We start from the raw sequence: 18,558 nt of genomic DNA, 5'->3' as shown, positions 1-18,558 counted from the left end.
TGTGCATTTCCCACACTGATCCAACTGGAGACGAAAGAGACACAGAAGAATGGATCCATTCCCCGTTGTCTCCCCCTTCTCTTGTAGCCACTGCATTCGGCTGAAACTGAAATAGAATGATGGCTGGTACTTAGTCGTAAATTACCAAGTAGTATCTTCTCTGTTTGTTGCTGTTGCAGAAGTTTATCCTAGTACACTGAAGAACTAGCAAAGTATTCTAGGAGCACAATGGAAACTGCTTACAAGTCACATTTGACCTTGAAGACTTCAGCTTGTAACTAATAAATAAAATGAAATCCTGTTCTCATATGTATAGTTCTGATTCTGGAATCCCAATGCTGTTCCATTTGATACTGTCCCCAAGGAATATGCATCATCCTCTTCAATGGCAGCTCAGAAGACACACTTTAAAGGGTGTACTTGCAGCTAAAGCCTACCAATGGAAGCAAGCTGTGTTATGTACAAATATATTGGCTGTAAATGCAAGTGTAAAAAATTATACATAGGGCACTTGGAAGATCTATAGCTACCGCATATACACCCAGTTCTAAAAGATAGTCTAGAGTTGAACCTCTGCCAGGCTGAAAAGTGGGTTTTTTTAAAAAATGAGGTTTGAATTATTTCCCTGCATGATGTAAAACAGTCACAAGTTCCCTTTTCTAATCGTAGCTATTAGTTTGCTATTTTAGGGTTGCTGAGTAACCAGAATAAGGTGATGGAAAGTGACAGAGAAGTGAGTGTTTGCATCTGCAGTTCAATATATTTCCTTCTTAGTTTGAGAAGAAAAAGCTAAACTGAGTGGGTACTCAACAGCACAGCATTTGTAACCGTTCGGCGCAAACAGGCTAAGCTTGATTGCACACATCCCCACTTGTGTAACTCTGCTTGCTGTTGCTGCTACACAGAAAAGGAAACAGGAAGTTTCTGCATTTGAAGTGTGTTTATTCCTGTAAAGTACTCATCTGTACAGTTTAGGGAGACTACCCTAAACTGAAAAACACAACAGGAATCAGACAAAGTTACAAAAGCAACTCATTACTGGGCACTCAGAAACAACCAACTCCCCAAACCTTCCTCGCACCCCAGCTTTATGCATCTTTCTTTTGAGAAAAAGGCCTTTACGCAGGCGGGCCTGTCATTTCAGTACAGCCATATATCCCAATTGTACAACAAGCACAGAATCATCTTACAAGCTTCACAATCTAATTCAGGTCCTAACCCTGTGCACTTGAGCAATTAGCAGGTAATACACAATGCCATACACCGAAAGCTCCCACCAACTCAGACCCTGTAATCACAGGCCTCAGGGCTGTTCTTCACATACAGCTCCAAATAACCTTTGTATGTCTGCGGATCTGTTATCGTAGCTTTAACAGCAGGATCCAGCTGCATGGATTCCACCCAGTGCTTTAGTGTTGGGGTATGGTTCAGACAGCTGTGGAGAAACAAAAAGACTAACTGTGAAACCCACAACTCTCAGATGTCTTAGATCTCTGTTGTGGGAAGGGGAGATTCCCCCCCCCCATGTGCATTGTGCCCTAAAGAAGAGATTGAGCATGAACACTGAGAGGTCAGATTGTCACTTCAGCCCTTCTAATTGCAGCAGTTCATATCACAGGGTTTCCACAGCCCACATCACTAACAGAGACCAGCCCAGGGCTGAATTGACTGGCTTCCCACATTGACTCAAGAACCATCCTGCTGAATTAGACTATGATCCACCTAATCCAGGTTTATACACCATGTTACCAGTCACATTTATTGTTTGATATTTCTACAACATATTATCTAATAGGAATGGGTTGCCCCACTGTGAAGTCCAAAAAACTAACAAGGAGAAGAACCATCTTCTAAGGTATGTATTTCTGAAAACCTTGGGCAAACTCCATCTCTGTAGAAGATACCAAATGTTTAAAAAAACAGAAATAGCGACACATGAAGAAAAATGGCCACCTCAAGCAGGCGACAGGGAGACTTATCTCCACCACAGGCCTGCTTTTCCACCTCCTTTGCCATGTGGGACAGGACTGCAAAGGTGAATGGGTGGCGGGGGTGGTGGTGGTAGGTGGATGAACAATGCAGGGAACAGACTGCCTCGGGAGGTGGTGGATGCTCCTTCGCTGGACATTTTCAAGCAGAGGCTGAACGACCATCTTTCGGGTATGTTGTAGGGCTATCTTTCAGCTATGCTCCTGCAGAGTGTAGGGGGTTGTACTAGATGGCCTGCAAGGTCCCTTCCAACTCTAACATTCTATGATTCTAAGTGAGGAAGGGAGGAAAGATGGAACAAAAAGCCGGGGGGGGGGGGACCACCCAAAACATGATAGATGGCAGTAGGGGAGTAGAGCTGAAGCAACAAAGGGGGAACAGGACCAGCAGAAGAGGAGAGGAAGTGAGATTTTGCCTCCCTATGTAAGATACTCAAACAAACTGGTACTTACACAGTACAGGAATTTTAAAAAAACCAACACATAATAGTATAGAAAATAACCTCTGTTGAATCAAGAATGTACAATCCCACTGTATAGTGGTTATATGTTAATACAATCACAAAGACATCAATTTCATACGTCCATATCAGGTGCAAACGCCATTATCCATATACATCAAAGTCCAATGGATGAAACAGGCAAAGCTTGTCCTGATGCAAGTTCCACAATAGATGATTTCAACGTAGAATCAGGAATTCATGAAGCATTTCCTTCTAATGAGCATGCTAGCTAACTAGTTGTCTCATTTCACATCACAGCTTTTTCAAAGAAAGATCTACATTCCATGGTTCTCTATAACAATCTCAGAAGAGAACTCTCCATAAATTTGCTGTGTGATGGAATTCCATGGAATGGAATAATGGATTGTGGATCTTTCTTTGAAAAAACTGTGATGTGAAACGAGACAACTAATTAGCTAGCATGCTCGCTGGAAGGAAATGCTTCATAAATTCCTGATTCTACTTTGAAATCATCTATTGTGGAACTTGCACCTGCAAGCTTTGCCTGTTTCATCCATTGGACTTTGATGTATATGGATAATGGTGTTTGTACTTGATATGGACATATGAAATTGATGTCTTTGTGATTGTATTCATATAACCACTATACAGTGTGATTGTACATTCTTGATCCAACAGAGGTTATTTTCTATACTATTATACACAGTTGTGTTGGGGGGTTTAGATCCCTATGTAAGATGGCAATTTAAAAATGTTAAGGTTACACCAGAAGATTACCCCTGCTTATCTACAGTATACTCAAAAGCGCATCTGGCTGATCAAGGAGGTTCTATTCAGCTATCATGGCTAATAGCCATTAACAGACCCATCTCTAGCATGGGGCATTCAATTCACCATAGCCGCCTTCTGCTCAGCAGTGGGAAAAGCCCGCTGAAGTGGAGGTGGTTCTACAAGTGTGTAATTCCAACAAGTGAACTGTTGATCCCAAATGAATGAGCTGGATTTGAAGTCTAGTTCAGGCATACAAGTACAGATGAAAAATGTCTGATGTGGAGAAAAGGCAATGGAACGTAAAGAGCACCATATGCATAATGTACTTATTCAGTGCCCAAGGTAAGAAAAGGGTGACTTATTCACCACAGAAGTCACAAGTCCTAAAAGTAGTTTTCTAACCATGCTACTTTAATATCTGTAATAGCTGAGAATCCCACGGTCTTTGTCCCAATTAAATAATTTGCTGCTAAATTCAAGAGAAATGACTACCCCCACCCTTTAGGTATGTCCATCTGTCTAACATCCTAATCATTCTTTTCCTTGGGAGACATTTGAACAACTGGAAAGGCAACTGCCCCATCCCCTACATGCATTCATCCCCCTAATTTAAAGATTACAAGTAGGAAAGGCGGGACAAGCAGAAGCAGGCCTCTCCTGTCAGTAGCTCTCACAGTTAACTGGAAGTAATTGTCAGGGACTGGTGGGAGGTGGTTAGATGGAAAAATGTTCCCCAAATATCCGAGTGCTATAGAAATCCCCAAGACTTACTCATGTAAATGGTAAGCCTCCAGACGCTCAAACCAAGGCCACATAAGATAGTCAATCATGGAGACAGAGTTCCCACCAAAGAACTTCGTCTTGTGGTTGGCTAGAATCTAAAGGGTCAAAGACATTAGACATCAAGAAACAAGATTAACAGAAGCACACTATGAAAGCCTGCAGAAACTGATATGGGAAAGCGCAGCAAGCACCTCTAATCCCACACTGTAGGGCCTGTGTGATGCTTTCAAGCTGTGTTTGTATCTGGCAGATTGCACATCCAGTGGGGTTAAGCAGAGATCTAGGATGCTCACATTGCACCTCTGCTTCCACACACCTCCCAGCATGTTAATTTTAATTTCTGATATCAAGACTGACATGGAAAAAGCCACTCTGTGCCTATCTACTTCTACCCAATATTCAGTCCCAGATACTCTCATCTCACCCCCTTACTCCCAAGATGCAATGTATGCTTCACTGCCCTACTATTTCATGAACTGTAAAGGTTTTAAAAATTAATTTTCTGTTCTGTGGTTCTTTCTCCCCTGTAAAAAGTTCGCATCTATGAACTAAAAAAACACCACCAGGGCCACATAGCTATTCTCAAATACATTTTTTCTTCAGTCTCAAGCATGCATAAACCAACTATTGAAACCTGGAATATCTTATCCTCAACTGGAATTATAGTATCATTGTGGACAAACCTAGGTTTTAAGGGGAAAAAACAAGGCTCCCAGGTGTCTGACAGTTAGACAGATATACACAAAGTGTAAATGTGCCTCCCTCTAGTGGACAGCAGCAAATAAGACACAAGTGACTCAATACCAGTTACATGGAATGGCCAACAATACCCAGCCTAATGTAAGGATCAGAATATGAAACTTGCATTTCTCTAAAATTGGTGGATCACCCTTCTCTTAAAATAAGCAAGTTTAGATTTGTTTGTACTGGTTTTGCTTTTATGGGTTGTAAGCTTGGACACATGAAACTGCTTTATATGAGGTCAGACACTGCTCTATCAAGGACAGTACTGTTTACTCTGACTGGCAGTGGCTTCCTAGTCAGAGGTCTTTCACATCATTTGCTGCCCAACCCTTTTAACGTGGAACTGAACCCAAGAACTTTTATGCAAAGCATATGTTCTACCACTGGGCCACGTCCTCTTCCTATTTAAGTCCTCTGAACTCCTCCAGACAGAAAGGTAACAATATTTTTTCAATACACCCAATGTGTCATTGACACAATCACAAATCAGGGAAGCCTCTCTACTGAATGAGAGAATACTTTTATCATTTCCCTGGAAGGGATTAGGGATTCCAGTTCTCACCTCCTCAAGTTTGAGAAGCTTTTTGGTGAATTCCTCTTTCAGTGCAGATGCATCTTCTCCATTTCTGTTGGCCAGAAAGTACTTGTAGGTCACAGGAGTTAGCTAAGAAAAATCAGAGACTATACTGTTAACTCCGGCATAGAAATGTTCATCGTTTTTAATGAAGGACTATAGGTAAAGGTAAAGGTTTCCTTGCTCAAAAGCCAGTCGAATCCGACTCTAGGGTTGCGGTGCTCATCTCCGTTTCAAAGCCGAAGAGCCAGCGCTGTCCGAAGACGTTTCCATGGTCATGTGGCCGGCATGACTAAACACCACGGCGCACGGAACGCTGTTACCTTCCTGCCGAAGTGGTACCTATTTATCTACTTGCAATTTCTTGCTTTCAAACTGCTAGGTCGGCAGGAGCTGGAACTAGCGATGGGAGCTCACTCCATCATGCGGCACCTGGGTCTCGAACTGCTGAACTACTGACCTTCCACAGCCTGCAGTTCAGCATCTTAACCACTTGAGCCACCGCAGCTCCTTGAAGGACTATACACAAGCTGAAATATAATAGCCCCCCGTATCTATCCGTAATATTGCAGACAACTGCTACTTCTTATAAACCCTGTCAATAAAAGGATGTTAGTTACTTCTCAGAGTGGCCTGCTGGAGAAGCACTCTGAATTCCAGACTGTCCCAGACCCTTGACTGTTAAGAGGTATTAATTGAACAAACGTGAGCCTGAAAATTTGCTTTAGTTTTCAAATTTGCAAAACATTATTTATTTTATTTATTTAATTCCATTTCTACCCCGCCCTCCCCGCACGCAGGCTCAGGGCGGCTTACAAGGCACGTGCTATAAACCCAAATACATTAAAAACAGCATAAATTACAACTTACAAGATACATGGAGGACTAAAATACATTTTCTCCGTTACATGCCAGGAAGCGGTCTGGGGTTGAAATCAGAAGGGAGAGGGGCGGCCTATGCCGTGTTGTTCCAATTTCTCGTAGGCCTACCCTGACAGTCCAGCTTCCGCACACATGCGGTGGTGGTAGTGGCGGCGGCGGCCCCTATTCAAAAGCCTGGCGGAAGAGCTCCGTCTTACAGGCTCTGCGGAACTGCTATATGGGGAAAGGCGGTCCCTCAGGTATGTCGGACCCTGGCCATGTAGGGCTTTAAAGGTAAGCACCAGCACTTTGAACCGAATCCGGTATGCTATAGGCAGCCAGTGCAGCGCCTGCAGCACAGGTTGGATGTGTTCCCATTTCGGGGCACCCACCAACAACCTGGCTGCCGCATTCTGCACCAGCTGCAGCCTCCGGATTTGAGACAAAGGCAGCCCCATGTAGAGAGCGTTACAGTACAAGTTTTACTTTCTCACTTAAGTATTCACTGTTCCATCCTTGGGGAAAAGATGCCCAGAAAAATCTCCAAACAAGTTGATCTAATAGTTCAGCTTTGATACATTTACTGCTATGGGAAATTTCTTCTAAGCTCAGGGAAGCACTCACATCATACCATCATAAGTGACAAATTGGAAAGTTTTGGTATGCTCATGTGGGTTTCACATAACTGGGCCTATATAAGATAGCCAAAACCCAAACACCCCTGAATCTCTCAGATGTGTGCTAAGACTATATAATCCAGGGGTGGCCAAACGGTGGCCTGGGAGCTGCACGCGGCTCTTTCACACATATTCTGTGGCTCCCGGCAGGGTGACTGAGGAAGCTAAATATCATTAGTAAACAAATATCATTGGACAAATAAATACCATTGTCAATATCTGCTTTTACCACTTTTGATATTATTTTTGGCAGCCTCATTTAATGTTAATAAAAAGTAAATCTGCATATTTCCCAGTTAAAACATGTAATATTTGTTCATGTCTTGTGGCTCTCAAACATCTGACGTTTATTCTATGTGGCTCTTACATTAAGCAAGTTTGGCTGCCCCTGACATAATCTTTCTGAAATCAATTTAGAGAAAATCTCAAAAACTGTATTTTATCTTTTAATCTTTGGAAAGGAAAAAGGATAAGGGGTGATATTTATGTATTTCTGTTTTTTGTTTCATTCAAATATACAAGTATACTTTGTATCATTGTGATTCTATCATATTTACTCATTACAAGAATGATTAGATTGATTTTAAATAACAGTCTTACAAGATAAAACATGACTGATCTTTGATTAAGATACATAGGTTTCATGTGACACCTAGAATAAACAAACTTCTGACTTCTCAGCCAGAGGACTGTAACCTATAGAAAATAGGCACTGAAGAGAAGAGCTATCCTTCCTTATTATTAAAAGCCAGGGGGTGGCAAGATTCGATGCGTGGCAAAATCAGTTAGCTGCTTGAACTGCCACTCTGAATGTCAGAAGGTCATTGACTCCGTAGACTCAGTCCCACCCACACAAGCAGCACCTGCGAAAATTTGCCTCACACTGTTCCTGACTCCCTCAGACGACGGACACTTCGGCCCGCTCTGCTCATTTAGGAGAGGAGCTGCTGGGGGGGAGTGATGGGCTTCCCTGGCCCACTGGCCTGGCTGGGCCGGCCCGACAGGCCTCGGGGAGGGGGGAAACGACCACACAGCACTTCCCTGGCCCGGTGCAGCCTGCCCCAGGGAGGCCATGGGCCCTTCTTCAGGAGGGGGGGAGAGCCTCGCCGGGCTTCCCCTGCGCCGCCCAGACTGGCCTTTGGGAGTTGGTTAAGGGCTGCGCTGCACTTCCCTGGGCTGGTGTAGCCTGGCCCAGGGAGGCCCGCGGGCCCTTTTTTGAGAGGGGAGGAGGGCCCCACCAGGATGCTCTGTGCTGCCCCCGGCCTCGCGGAGCGGCCTGACTGGGCTCAGGGAGGGAAGCCCGGTAGCCTGAAGACAGATCTGAGCAGCAGCAGTGGCACCTGGCTGGTAAATGCGGGTCCACTCCGGGAGGGCCCCGGTGTCTGTTCTCCCCCTCACTGGTGCTGGCCTGCCTCTGGGGCGCTCTCCGGGGCTGGGGGTTGCAGAGTTCCCCCCCCCCAGGCAACTTCCAAGGCCAGATTGTGGCTGCTGAGCAGCCGCGAGCCCGCCTGGCTGTGCCCTGCAAGGGCTGCCTGGTAGGCAGGCAGCCAGCTACAGCGGAGGAGCCCGCCGGTGGCAGCGTCTGCCGGTGGAGCTGTTCCGCCTCTGAGGCGAGGGCCTGGCCGGCTGCCAGCCTCCTCCCACTGGGCCATCGGGTCGGTCAGCCGGCGCTTGCAGCAGGAAGGGAGCGCTTCTTTGGGAGGAGATGGGGCGCGCGAGTACAGGCAGCCCCCCTCAGTTTTGCGGGCGGGCGCCCAGGAGGGAGGAGAAGCCATCGAGGGCGGAGGCTGCTGCAGTCGATGGGGGGGGGGTTGTTGCGGTCGATGGGGGGGCAGCCTTCCCTGCGCAACCCCCGCGTGGCGCTTTCCTGAGCCAGTGCTGCTGGCCACGAATCGGACTTACCCAGGCCCTCTTCCTACAGCTCGTCGCATTCATTTTCACAACGGGCCTTTCTCCTAGTCTCAATATAGTTATGTGATTTGGTGGTTAATTAGTTGCTTTGGCATATCCAAAGAGACTTTTTTGTTCCATTTTTAAAAAATGCTTCCCTTACAGAGAGGTTCATCCCTTACATGACAGTACAACAGACAGCAGTCCTTCTGTCTCCAACATACATACTTGTACTAGAACACATACTATAGGAGATTATATGGTGGCCAACTGCCACCTTATGCTGTTGGAGTACATTATGCATTCCTACTCTGTCCCTCATCCTAGCAAACCTGAAGATCTTTGCAATTTATTTCCTCTATCCATAAGCATTCCCTGTCTATTAGTATAGGACCACTATCTCTAGCCATAAACTTATATAAGGTGCCTTAGAAGCTGATGACAAAAGAAACATAATTGATTGCAGCATCCATTTCCTAGTAATTTATAGCTCAAAGAGAAACACTATGAATCACATTCCCTTTGGGCATTTTAAGACATAAGAACATAAGAAGATAAGAGACGCCAATGTTGGATCAGGCCAAAGGCCCATCCAGTCCTACACTCTGTGTCACACAGTGGCCAGAAATACCAGTGCCATCAGGAGGTCCACCAGTGGGGCCAGGACATTAGAAGCCCTCCCACTGTTGACCCCCCCAAGCACCAAGAAGACAGAGCATCACTTGCCCCAGAGCCCCTATCTATACCTTGTGGCTAATAGCCACTGATGGACCTCTGCTCCATATGCTTATCTAATTCCCTTTTGAAGCCGTCCATGCTTGTAGCTGCCACCACTTCCTGTGGCAGTGAATTCCAAGTGTTAATCACTCTTTGGGTGAAGAAGTACTTCCTTTTATCCGTTCTAACCCGACCGCTCAGCAATTTCATGGAGTGCCCACGGGTTCTTGTATTGTGAGAAAGGGAGAAAAGTACCTCTTTCTCTACCTGCTCTTTCCCATGCATAATCTTATAAACCTCGATCATGTCACCCCTCAGTCGTCTTTTCTCCAAGCTAAAGAGCCCTAAGCGCCTTAACCTTTCCTCATAGGGAAAGTGTTCCAACCCTTTTATCATTCGAGTTGCCCTTTTCTGCACTTTTTCCAAAGCTATAATATCCTTTTTAAGGTGTGGTGACCAGAATTGCACACAGTATTCCAGATGAGGTCGCACCATTGATTTATATAGCGGCATTATGATATTGGCTGATCTGTTTACAATACTCTTCCTAATAATCCCCAGCATAGCATTGGCCTTCTTTATTGCAGTCACACACTGTCTCGACATTTTCAGTGAGTTATCTACTACGACTCCAAGATCTCTCTCTTGATCAGTCTCTGCCAGTTCAGACCCCGTCAATGTGTATTTATAGTTAGGATTTTTGGCTCCAATGTGCATCACCTTGCACTTGGCCACATTGAACCCCATTTGCCATGTTGACGCCCACTCGCCCACCCTTGACAGATCCCTTTGGAGTGCCTCATAATCCTCACTGGTTTACACCACCCTGAACAACTTTGTATCATCCGCAAATTTAGTCCCAAGTCCAAATCATTAATGAACAAGTTAAAAAGCAGTGGACCAAGTACTGATCCCTGCGGTACCCCACTGCTTACGTCCCTCCACTGAGAAAATTGCCCATTTATACTCACTCTCTGTTTTCTATTAATTAGCCAGTTTTTGATCCATAAAAGGACTTGTCCTTTTATCCCATGATTTTTGAGCTTACTTAGGAGCCTTTGATGAGGAACTTTATCAAAAGCTTTCTGGAAGTCAAGGTAAACAATATCTATTGGATCCCCCTTGTCCATATGTTTGTTCACCCCCTCAAAGAACATTAACAGGTTAGTGAGACAAGATCTTCCCTTACAGAACCCATGCTGAGTCTGCCTCAATAGGTTTTGTTCATCTATGTGCCTACTAATTCTTTCCTTAATAATGGTTTCCATTAATTTCCTTCTATAATTTAAAATTTTCTTTTTAGAACTCTATTTTTTCTTGGAGAAACCACATGAAGGATAACATTGGATAGCAGAACCACTAAACAAATTTCTGTGGTTGTCTGTAGATACTCTGCTGCATCTGTAGGCTTATATACTGAAATATATTTCTTGTAACACTGAATACTAGAGATGCTTCCAAAACTAGTATTTCATGAACTTGGAATATGAGCTTTTGGCCACTCATTACACTTGCCTTCACTCAGCATTACAGCTCTGACCTTCTACATGGCCTGTATTGTCTATCCAAACCGGAGAAGAATGCCCCTTCCTCCCTCTGTCCTTACACAATTTGCTGTGGCTGCTGCTGAAACCAGGGTAAATGTAGGTCAGCCAGGCAGAAGGGCAGAAATTCATTTCCCTTCCATGCCTTGCCAACTCCACCTCTGATATCTTGGATAAAATTTCATCAGCCTGTAAGGCGCTGTGGCAAAGGGCACCCTAGGGAAGGTAGTCCTTATGGAGCCTGGGTAAATTTCACAGTTTGCACAAAAACACCGGACAAGGGAATCTCTTCCTGTCCACCTCTTGACTGGCCAGCCACTGCTAGCACCAGCACATGTTAAGCTGGGTTGGGAAGAGATGTGCTTTGGAAAATTTGGTTTTTCAGGTAAAGAGTTTGGTTTTCCGAAGACAGATTTTGAAACAAGCAAAACTTCACCCATCCTCATTCTGCACACACCTGGGAGAAGAATTCCAAGAGCATCTTCTGATAAGCCTTCTCATAGGGGTCTTCAGGATACAACTTCTTCTCTGGATATGCTTCATCCAAATACTCACAAGTGATTGGAGATTCGTAGATCAGCTGACCTTTGCTTGTCTCCAGCAAAGGTACTAGTCCAAATGGGTTTTTCTGAAAAAGCCAATCTGGCTTGTTTTTCAGGTTGATATTAATGATTTCATGGCTACAAGATATGACATGAAACAAGGAAACATTATTATTGTCAGCCTTCTGCTCGTAGTTAAACCAACCATAAAGTCACCCATGTTTTCATGATACCCAATAACAATTTCCAGAAGAAGAGATTGGATTTATACCCCACCTTCACTACCCAAAGGTGTCTCAGGGGGGCTTACAATCTCTTTCCTTTCCCTTCCCCTCCCCACAACAGACACCCTGTCAGGTAGGGGGCTGAGAGAGCTCTCGCCACAACTGTCCTTGAGAGAACAGCTCTGAAAGAACTTATGACTGACCCAAGGTCATACCAACAGCTGCATGTGGAGGAGTGGGGAATCAAAGCCGGTTCTCCCAGATTACAGTCCGTGCTCCTAACCACTACACCAAACTGTGCAGTTATAGAAATCTAACCCATACCCTAGGAAATTGAGGGTGTCTAGATCCTAATTTCAACTTTGTGCTCTATGCGCCACCAACCAACTTACGGTAGAAGTGCTCACACAAAAAAAGTTTAACAAGCGCAAGTTTAACCTAATAGCCACTGCAAGACATACCATTAAGAGAAGGAAACCTACAAATGTATGTTGGACAGGATTCCTTTAACACAAAATGATGCTAGGCAGACATGTTTGTTTCACTGTTTGTCCAACCCGAGAAGAACTTGGGAGGAGATCTCTATTTCCATCACATTGCAGAGGACCAGATTATACAAATCAAATGTAACCAGGTTAACAAAGTTTATAACATCTTCACAAAATATTATTGGCTTTATTTTATTGCAATCCCTATTAAGGCCCATCCCATGGGACTGCATATACAAAAGCAAAGTTGCCAATTATCACATTAATATTGATTCTAGAACACTCACTGGATAGATTATACACACTTTTAAAAAATTAAATATACTACTTGTACCACAGTCCAGTAAACAGAGGGGTAACCTGGAATGTAACCAGTCCATCTCTACCAGTTCAAATACCACTGGGTCCAGTGGCATCTTTAAGACCAAACTTTGTTCTGCTGCTTCAGATGGACACGGCTAGCCATCTGAATCTATTTTCAGGCCATTATTATTATTCATTTTATTTCATGATTATTACTGAAAATTATTTTGTCATATAGAGGAGGGGCCCAGACCTGGTCAGATCTCAGAAGCTTAGCAGGGCCAGTGCAGAGGCGGGCAATGACAAACCGCCTCCAAATGTCTCTTGCCCTGAAAACCCTGTAGGATCTCCATAAGTCAGCTGTGACTTGATGGCAAAAAATAAATAAATAGAGATGGGGGGGTGTTAAAAAATTATCCGCCCCGGGCGCCAAATAGGCTAAGTATGCCACTACCTGCCTCCACCAAATATGGACTGTCTTTGGAAGGGGTGGGTAGAAGTTCATTCTCAGAATTGGCTTTTGGAGAGGTCTCCAAGATTTTTGTGTCTTAGAATGAGGGGGCCCTTGGGGCAACAAAGCTGCTGCCATGAGACTCACTGCTACAGAATATGCTACTTCAGGTAACTGAGCAAATGAAAATATGCATATTCTTTTACAGTTTTTTTTAAACTTCTCCTAAACAAACAGTACTAAAGTTAAACATGGCCTTTGTACACCATAGCAACAGAAGCAATGCAAAAATAGATACCATTACAGGGTTTGTACAGTTTTCTTCAAAATGCACTAAGCTGGGAAGAAAACTTTCCTTCCAGAAATCAGTGCTAAGAAATTTGAGTGCTATATGTAGTTTTTCTGATAATCAAATTCCAAGAAGATAGCTGTACTTTAGTCCCATTCTGTACTGCCTATACAACCACCTTTTCAAAGTGAGATAGTATAGAAAACCTCAAGTTACACTCACCATAACAGAAGGCAGAGTTACCACAGCATCAGTACATGCTGAGAAGTGTGACAGAAGTCCCATATAATTTGTTGTAAGATGGATGTTACACACAATGTTATATGCTGTTTTGCTGCTAAGAGTATTGCAAGCTTTTTTGCTGTTTTGTAAACTTGATTTGAAATCTAAAATAAATCCTGCATTCAAATGCTCAATAGAGGAATTCAGTCAGAATTATGTTTAGTCCTTCAAGAACGTTAGGCAGTGTCTCAAGACTATGGAGGTAAGCAAAAAAATACACTCATGAATGGATTTGCACTGCAAATACGAGGAACATTTCTCCAAAACCAGGGTAAGATTATGGCAGTGTAAAGCACGGGTGTCAAACATGCAGCCCACGGGCCAGACCAGGCCCTCAGAGGGCTCCTATCCAGCCCACAAGGAACTGGCTGTCTCCTGCTTCTTTCTCCAGTTCTGCTGCTGCTGTGTTGCAGCTTGCTTTACCAGACTCTTTTGATCGCACAGGAAAGATAGATAGGCAAGCTTCTGTTCCCTGCACTGGCTGAACCTCCTCCCCCTCCTCCCCCCCAGGGGAGGGAGGAAATGAGCCACAGCTTGCTTCCAGGCCAGGCTGCCTCAATCACACAAGAGACAAAGGCAAGCCTTTCTTCCCCTTCATTGGCTGAGGCTCCTCCCCTTCCTCCTGCCTTGCTTTGCTCAGCTGCCTCAATCACATGGGAGAAATACAAAGCACTTTTAAGACCAACAAAGTTTTATTCAAGGTATGAGCTTTTGTGTACCTTGCTACACTTTGTGTTCTTTTGGGATCGTTATGTCAGGGCTATCCTGGGTGCAATTGGGTTCCTTCCCCCTTTATCGCTGTATTCATGCCCTCATGATCTCAGTAGGAAAGTCATGTGAACTATTTTAGATGAGGAATAACAAGCCAGTGAGGTGGATTAGACTGAGAGTGTGTGTTCAGACCAAGTTCACCCAGCATATTTCCTTTGTAGACTAGGGATTTTGAATGTAAGACTTCCCAGATAGTAGGCTGATACTGACCACTATATATTGCTATCGCTCTATTCTTGCACTGCCTCATAGGAGTTGTAGTTATTTCTCTGGGGAAAACTACAGTTTTGCAGATAAACACATAGCCCTTAGTGTGGGTCAGGATGCCTTCTCATGTTCTTGATCAGCATATGAAGCAATTTATGTACAAAAGCTTGCAATGCTCAGCCATTTCATATTTCCCCTGGATCCTAGGCTCAAAACACTGAACATGGGATTTCGGTAATGAATGTCAATAAATCAAAAGTAGGTTTGCAGCTTACAGATACACATCTGAACAGCATACTCAAGATTACTACAGCACAAACATTTTGATGCAATAATTCAGAGTAAAAGGTGTCAGTTATTAGGGACTGTTAAATAAACAAAATACTGCAGGAGTGCTACTGTTTTAAGCATGTTTAATTTGAAGTTTTAAAAAATCTTTAATTGCGTCTGTGTCCTTTATAAAGTTTATATCTCCACTACCTGGCATTACATTACATATGACACACATGGACTGGCCCAACAAGGTCTCATTTATGTAAGATCCGACCCTCATAACAAAGGAATTCGACACTCCTTAGATAATACACATGAAGTACTTTGGACATCTGAAACAAAATTACAGAAATGCCCACCACTATTTAACAGTACCAGTCAATTCTACTAGACCAGCAAAGCTGAGAGAATGCCAACATAATGTAACTTTAAGAACAGATACATACAGTGCCAGCTTGAACACTATCTCCATAAAGTCTGATACACAGTGATCATCTACCAGTTTTATAACAAAAGGTTTGGTATACAGAGTCATAGCACAGGACATTACAACCTACTGAAATTAGAGAGGTATATAATCTTACTCAATTCCTTTGGCCTTTAGGACTAGCCGTGTCCTCTGTGCAAAGGGACAGTAGCGCATACTGTAGAGACGGATCATTCCCTCTGGCACAGGCCCAGGAGCTGCACTTCCTGGAAGACAAACAGAACTAAGTCATTCTGGTCAGAATCGGCAAGAATGACAGCTTTTCACTGAACCCAAAAGATGACCTAGAGTGGGCAGCTGAGAAAATGGGAAGCCTTCTCAAAACAGTTGTTCTTGTTTCTATCTCACAGTGCTTTGTATTTTACGCAGGGGTCATGTCGTAGAAAAAGCTTCTTTGCGTAACTTAGGAAGGGAAAGGCTGCCAAGCATACATTGCCATTCTAAGCTACTTACTTCAAAGTAATTCTTATGCATTCAGTAGAATGGTGATGGATAGGCCTCCACCAGAATTTTCCAGTGTGAACTTTGATGCATTTTTTCCCCAGCTCGTGACAATTTCAGTGAAACTAATAATACCCGTGATACAAAATTCTGTGTCTGCACCTAGGATCCAGGCCTAATTATCAGCACTGGTTTTATATTCCTTTCTGGGAAGACATCTACTTGTGAGTTTAAGCTTTGTGCATTTTGAGACTCTTGTTTGAACGAAGGGACATGCCCAAGAGCACACTAGTCAAGGCTATGTTTTTGTCTCCCTTTCAAGTGGGAGAGGGGGAGAAGAAACTTTATTTTGGGATAGAGACATTTTTATACTTTTAACTATCCCTACATACACTTGACCATACTTGCATATTTCCCTTACATTCCTTGCCTTATTAAAACTTAGAAATGGTTATATTTTTCTGTCAGAGAACATGTTTGTAATGACCATCTCACCTCTCCTTTGGATGGTCTAAAAGTTTCCAGGAGGTTCATGTAATCAGGCACAGGTTTAACCAGAGTGTCCTTAGTCCTAACAGGGCATGTCTGCAACAGAACTCATCTGTGCATTGGAGCATAACACTGTCTGCACATTAGGTGTAAGAAACACTTAAAAGAAGAAGCTTTAGACTTGCAGCACTCACTTTCCAGTGGTCTGCAATTATGGGAGAGAGCTTTTTTCCCTTGCACCTCTGCTCACATAAGACTGCAGACTAGGAACAGGCAACTTTGCTCCACAGACTCCCCAAAGCCAAGTTGCCATTATAAGTACATTCCCAAACTAGACACAACTGTACACCACATAAGCAGTGTGAGGTTGGAGCTTAAACCCAATATATTTTCAGGAACCCCCCCCCTTTTTTTTTTTGCTTTTAAAAAACAACTGGTGATGAAATTTAAAGGACTCAAATTACTCCTGGTTCCAGAAAAGAACTTTACAAGTGCTGTAGGTTTTCCCACCTGAGACCAAATCTGTCTGAGAGAAACACACTTTCAGGGCAAAATGATTAGCCCTTTTCTCCTCATGTCCACCTCCCCCTTTTGATGACTGACAAAACCATGAAGCAGCCTACAGCAAGAATAATTTGTAGCACAAACAGTCCTTATGCAAGATGCCTGCTCCACATCCATGTATAGGGCTCCTCCTCCAGCAGGGAAACTTGCTGGACCACGACATTTATGCCTACACATGATGAGGATTCAAGGCCACGGAGGAAGCTAGATATGAAGAATATCAGTTTAGGCATTCTTGTCCTTGCAACCAAAGAGATGCTTTTGGGGGACACAGGAATAAGGGAGGGGGAGAGCCTTGGAAGGCTCGAGATAAAATGGGGCATGTTAGGCAACACAGTCCCTTAAAGTCAGCGTTGATTTTATGTTTTGAAAGATATGCTCCTTTTGTTCTTCCACGTGTGAATAAACATATGTCATGGGGACACATGGGAGAAGCATTCATGAAAGTTAACTGGCCTAGCCAGAAACCTACCCATTGTAATTTTCCATGGGTGCCAATTCCAGAAGTTAAGACTACAGAAACCCCCAGTAAGGTGACGTGGTTACATTAGCAAACTGGGACTAGGGGAGGCCCAAGTTCAGATTCCCACTCTCTGTGCGATCTTCCTTGGGCAACTCACTTTCTCTTAGCCTAACCTACCTCACAGGACGGTTGTCAGAATGCAGTGGAGGAAGAAAATCCATGTGCATCACCCTGAGCTCCTTGGAGAGTGGGTAGGATTTTTTTTTAAGTAAATACTGAGGTAGTTACACGAGTAAACGACTCCCAACAGCAACTAGGCACAAAGGTTTCCAGCTAAATTCCAGCAACATACAAAAAAGCATGAATGTGAATTAATCAAGTAACCAAGACAACTATCAGGAGAAACTGCCCGGGATGGTGGAGGCGGAGGAACCAGGCCTGTCATTCAGCCCCAGGGGCGAAGACAGCCTCAAAGGAAACGCTTCCCCTCCAGCCGCTGTAACCAACCCGCGCGCCAGTCCGAAGAAAAAGAGGCAGCAGAGACAAATAAGCACACGGACAGATCCCCGCGCCCGAGGGGAGAAAAGGCGAATCCAACCCTCCCTCGACGCCCTCTCACCTTTCCCTAAACTCCTCGCAAATTCCCCAGCCATCGTGCCTGCAGGCGACTCAAATGAGACCACAAGGGGACTTTGCTCAAATAAGCCCTCGCCTGCTTGATCACAAGATCCTCGAGAGAGCCTGGCTCCTCCCTCTTATTTCTCATGTAGCGACTCAGCGGCTCCCTTTCACTGTCCCCCTCCCCCTCCGTTATGAGACATCTCTCAAATAAAGGGAAAGCCGCACATACGGGACAGGAGGAGATCAAGTCTACGTCGAGTCAGTAGAACGTTCTCGGGTGTAAGAACCTGGATAGGCTTGTGCTGTTACGCTGCAGTCACGGCACATGGTTGGAAGCTCTATCCAAAAGCAAACCAGAATCCACCTAACAGTTATGTATTTATTACTCCTTTAATCCTTTAAAACATTTCTGTGCCACCTTTCCACGCAAATAGGGTCCCCAAGGCAATGAACATCAAAGCATGAAAACATTTCAACCTTTAATTTTATTTTTTTTAAATACAGTATATGTAAAAAAGGTAAAGGTTCCCTTGCTCGAAAGCCAGTCGAATCCGACTCTAGGGTTGTGGTGCTCATCTCCGTTTCAAAGCCGAAGAACCAGCGCTGTCCGAAGACGTTTCCGTGGTCATGTGGCCGGCATGACTAAACGC

The 18,558-nt window shown here is 44.1% G+C and overlaps 1 protein-coding gene across 1 annotated transcript; it reads right to left on the bottom strand.

Moving 5' to 3' along the window:
* Positions 1–942: 942 nt before the first annotated feature.
* Positions 943–18,031, bottom strand: GSTO1 (glutathione S-transferase omega 1). The gene is made up of 6 exons (XM_015420111.1): positions 17,907–18,031; positions 15,428–15,536; positions 11,471–11,693; positions 5,313–5,414; positions 3,995–4,101; positions 943–1,435 (listed from the first exon to the last, which is right to left on the bottom strand). Exons 1-6 carry the CDS (start codon positions 17,938–17,940, stop codon positions 1,282–1,284), a joined length of 729 nt encoding a protein of 242 aa, XP_015275597.1. The 5' UTR covers positions 17,941–18,031; the 3' UTR covers positions 943–1,281.
* Between the last annotated feature and the right edge of the window lie 527 nt (positions 18,032–18,558).

This window comes from Gekko japonicus, unplaced genomic scaffold (genome assembly GCF_001447785.1).
Source record: "Gekko japonicus isolate JY-2015 unplaced genomic scaffold, Gekko_japonicus_V1.1 scaffold29, whole genome shotgun sequence".
NCBI lineage: Eukaryota > Metazoa > Chordata > Lepidosauria > Squamata > Gekkonidae > Gekko > Gekko japonicus.
The sequence above is the reverse complement of the archived record's forward strand: the minus strand, read 5'-3'. Positions and strand labels throughout refer to the sequence as shown.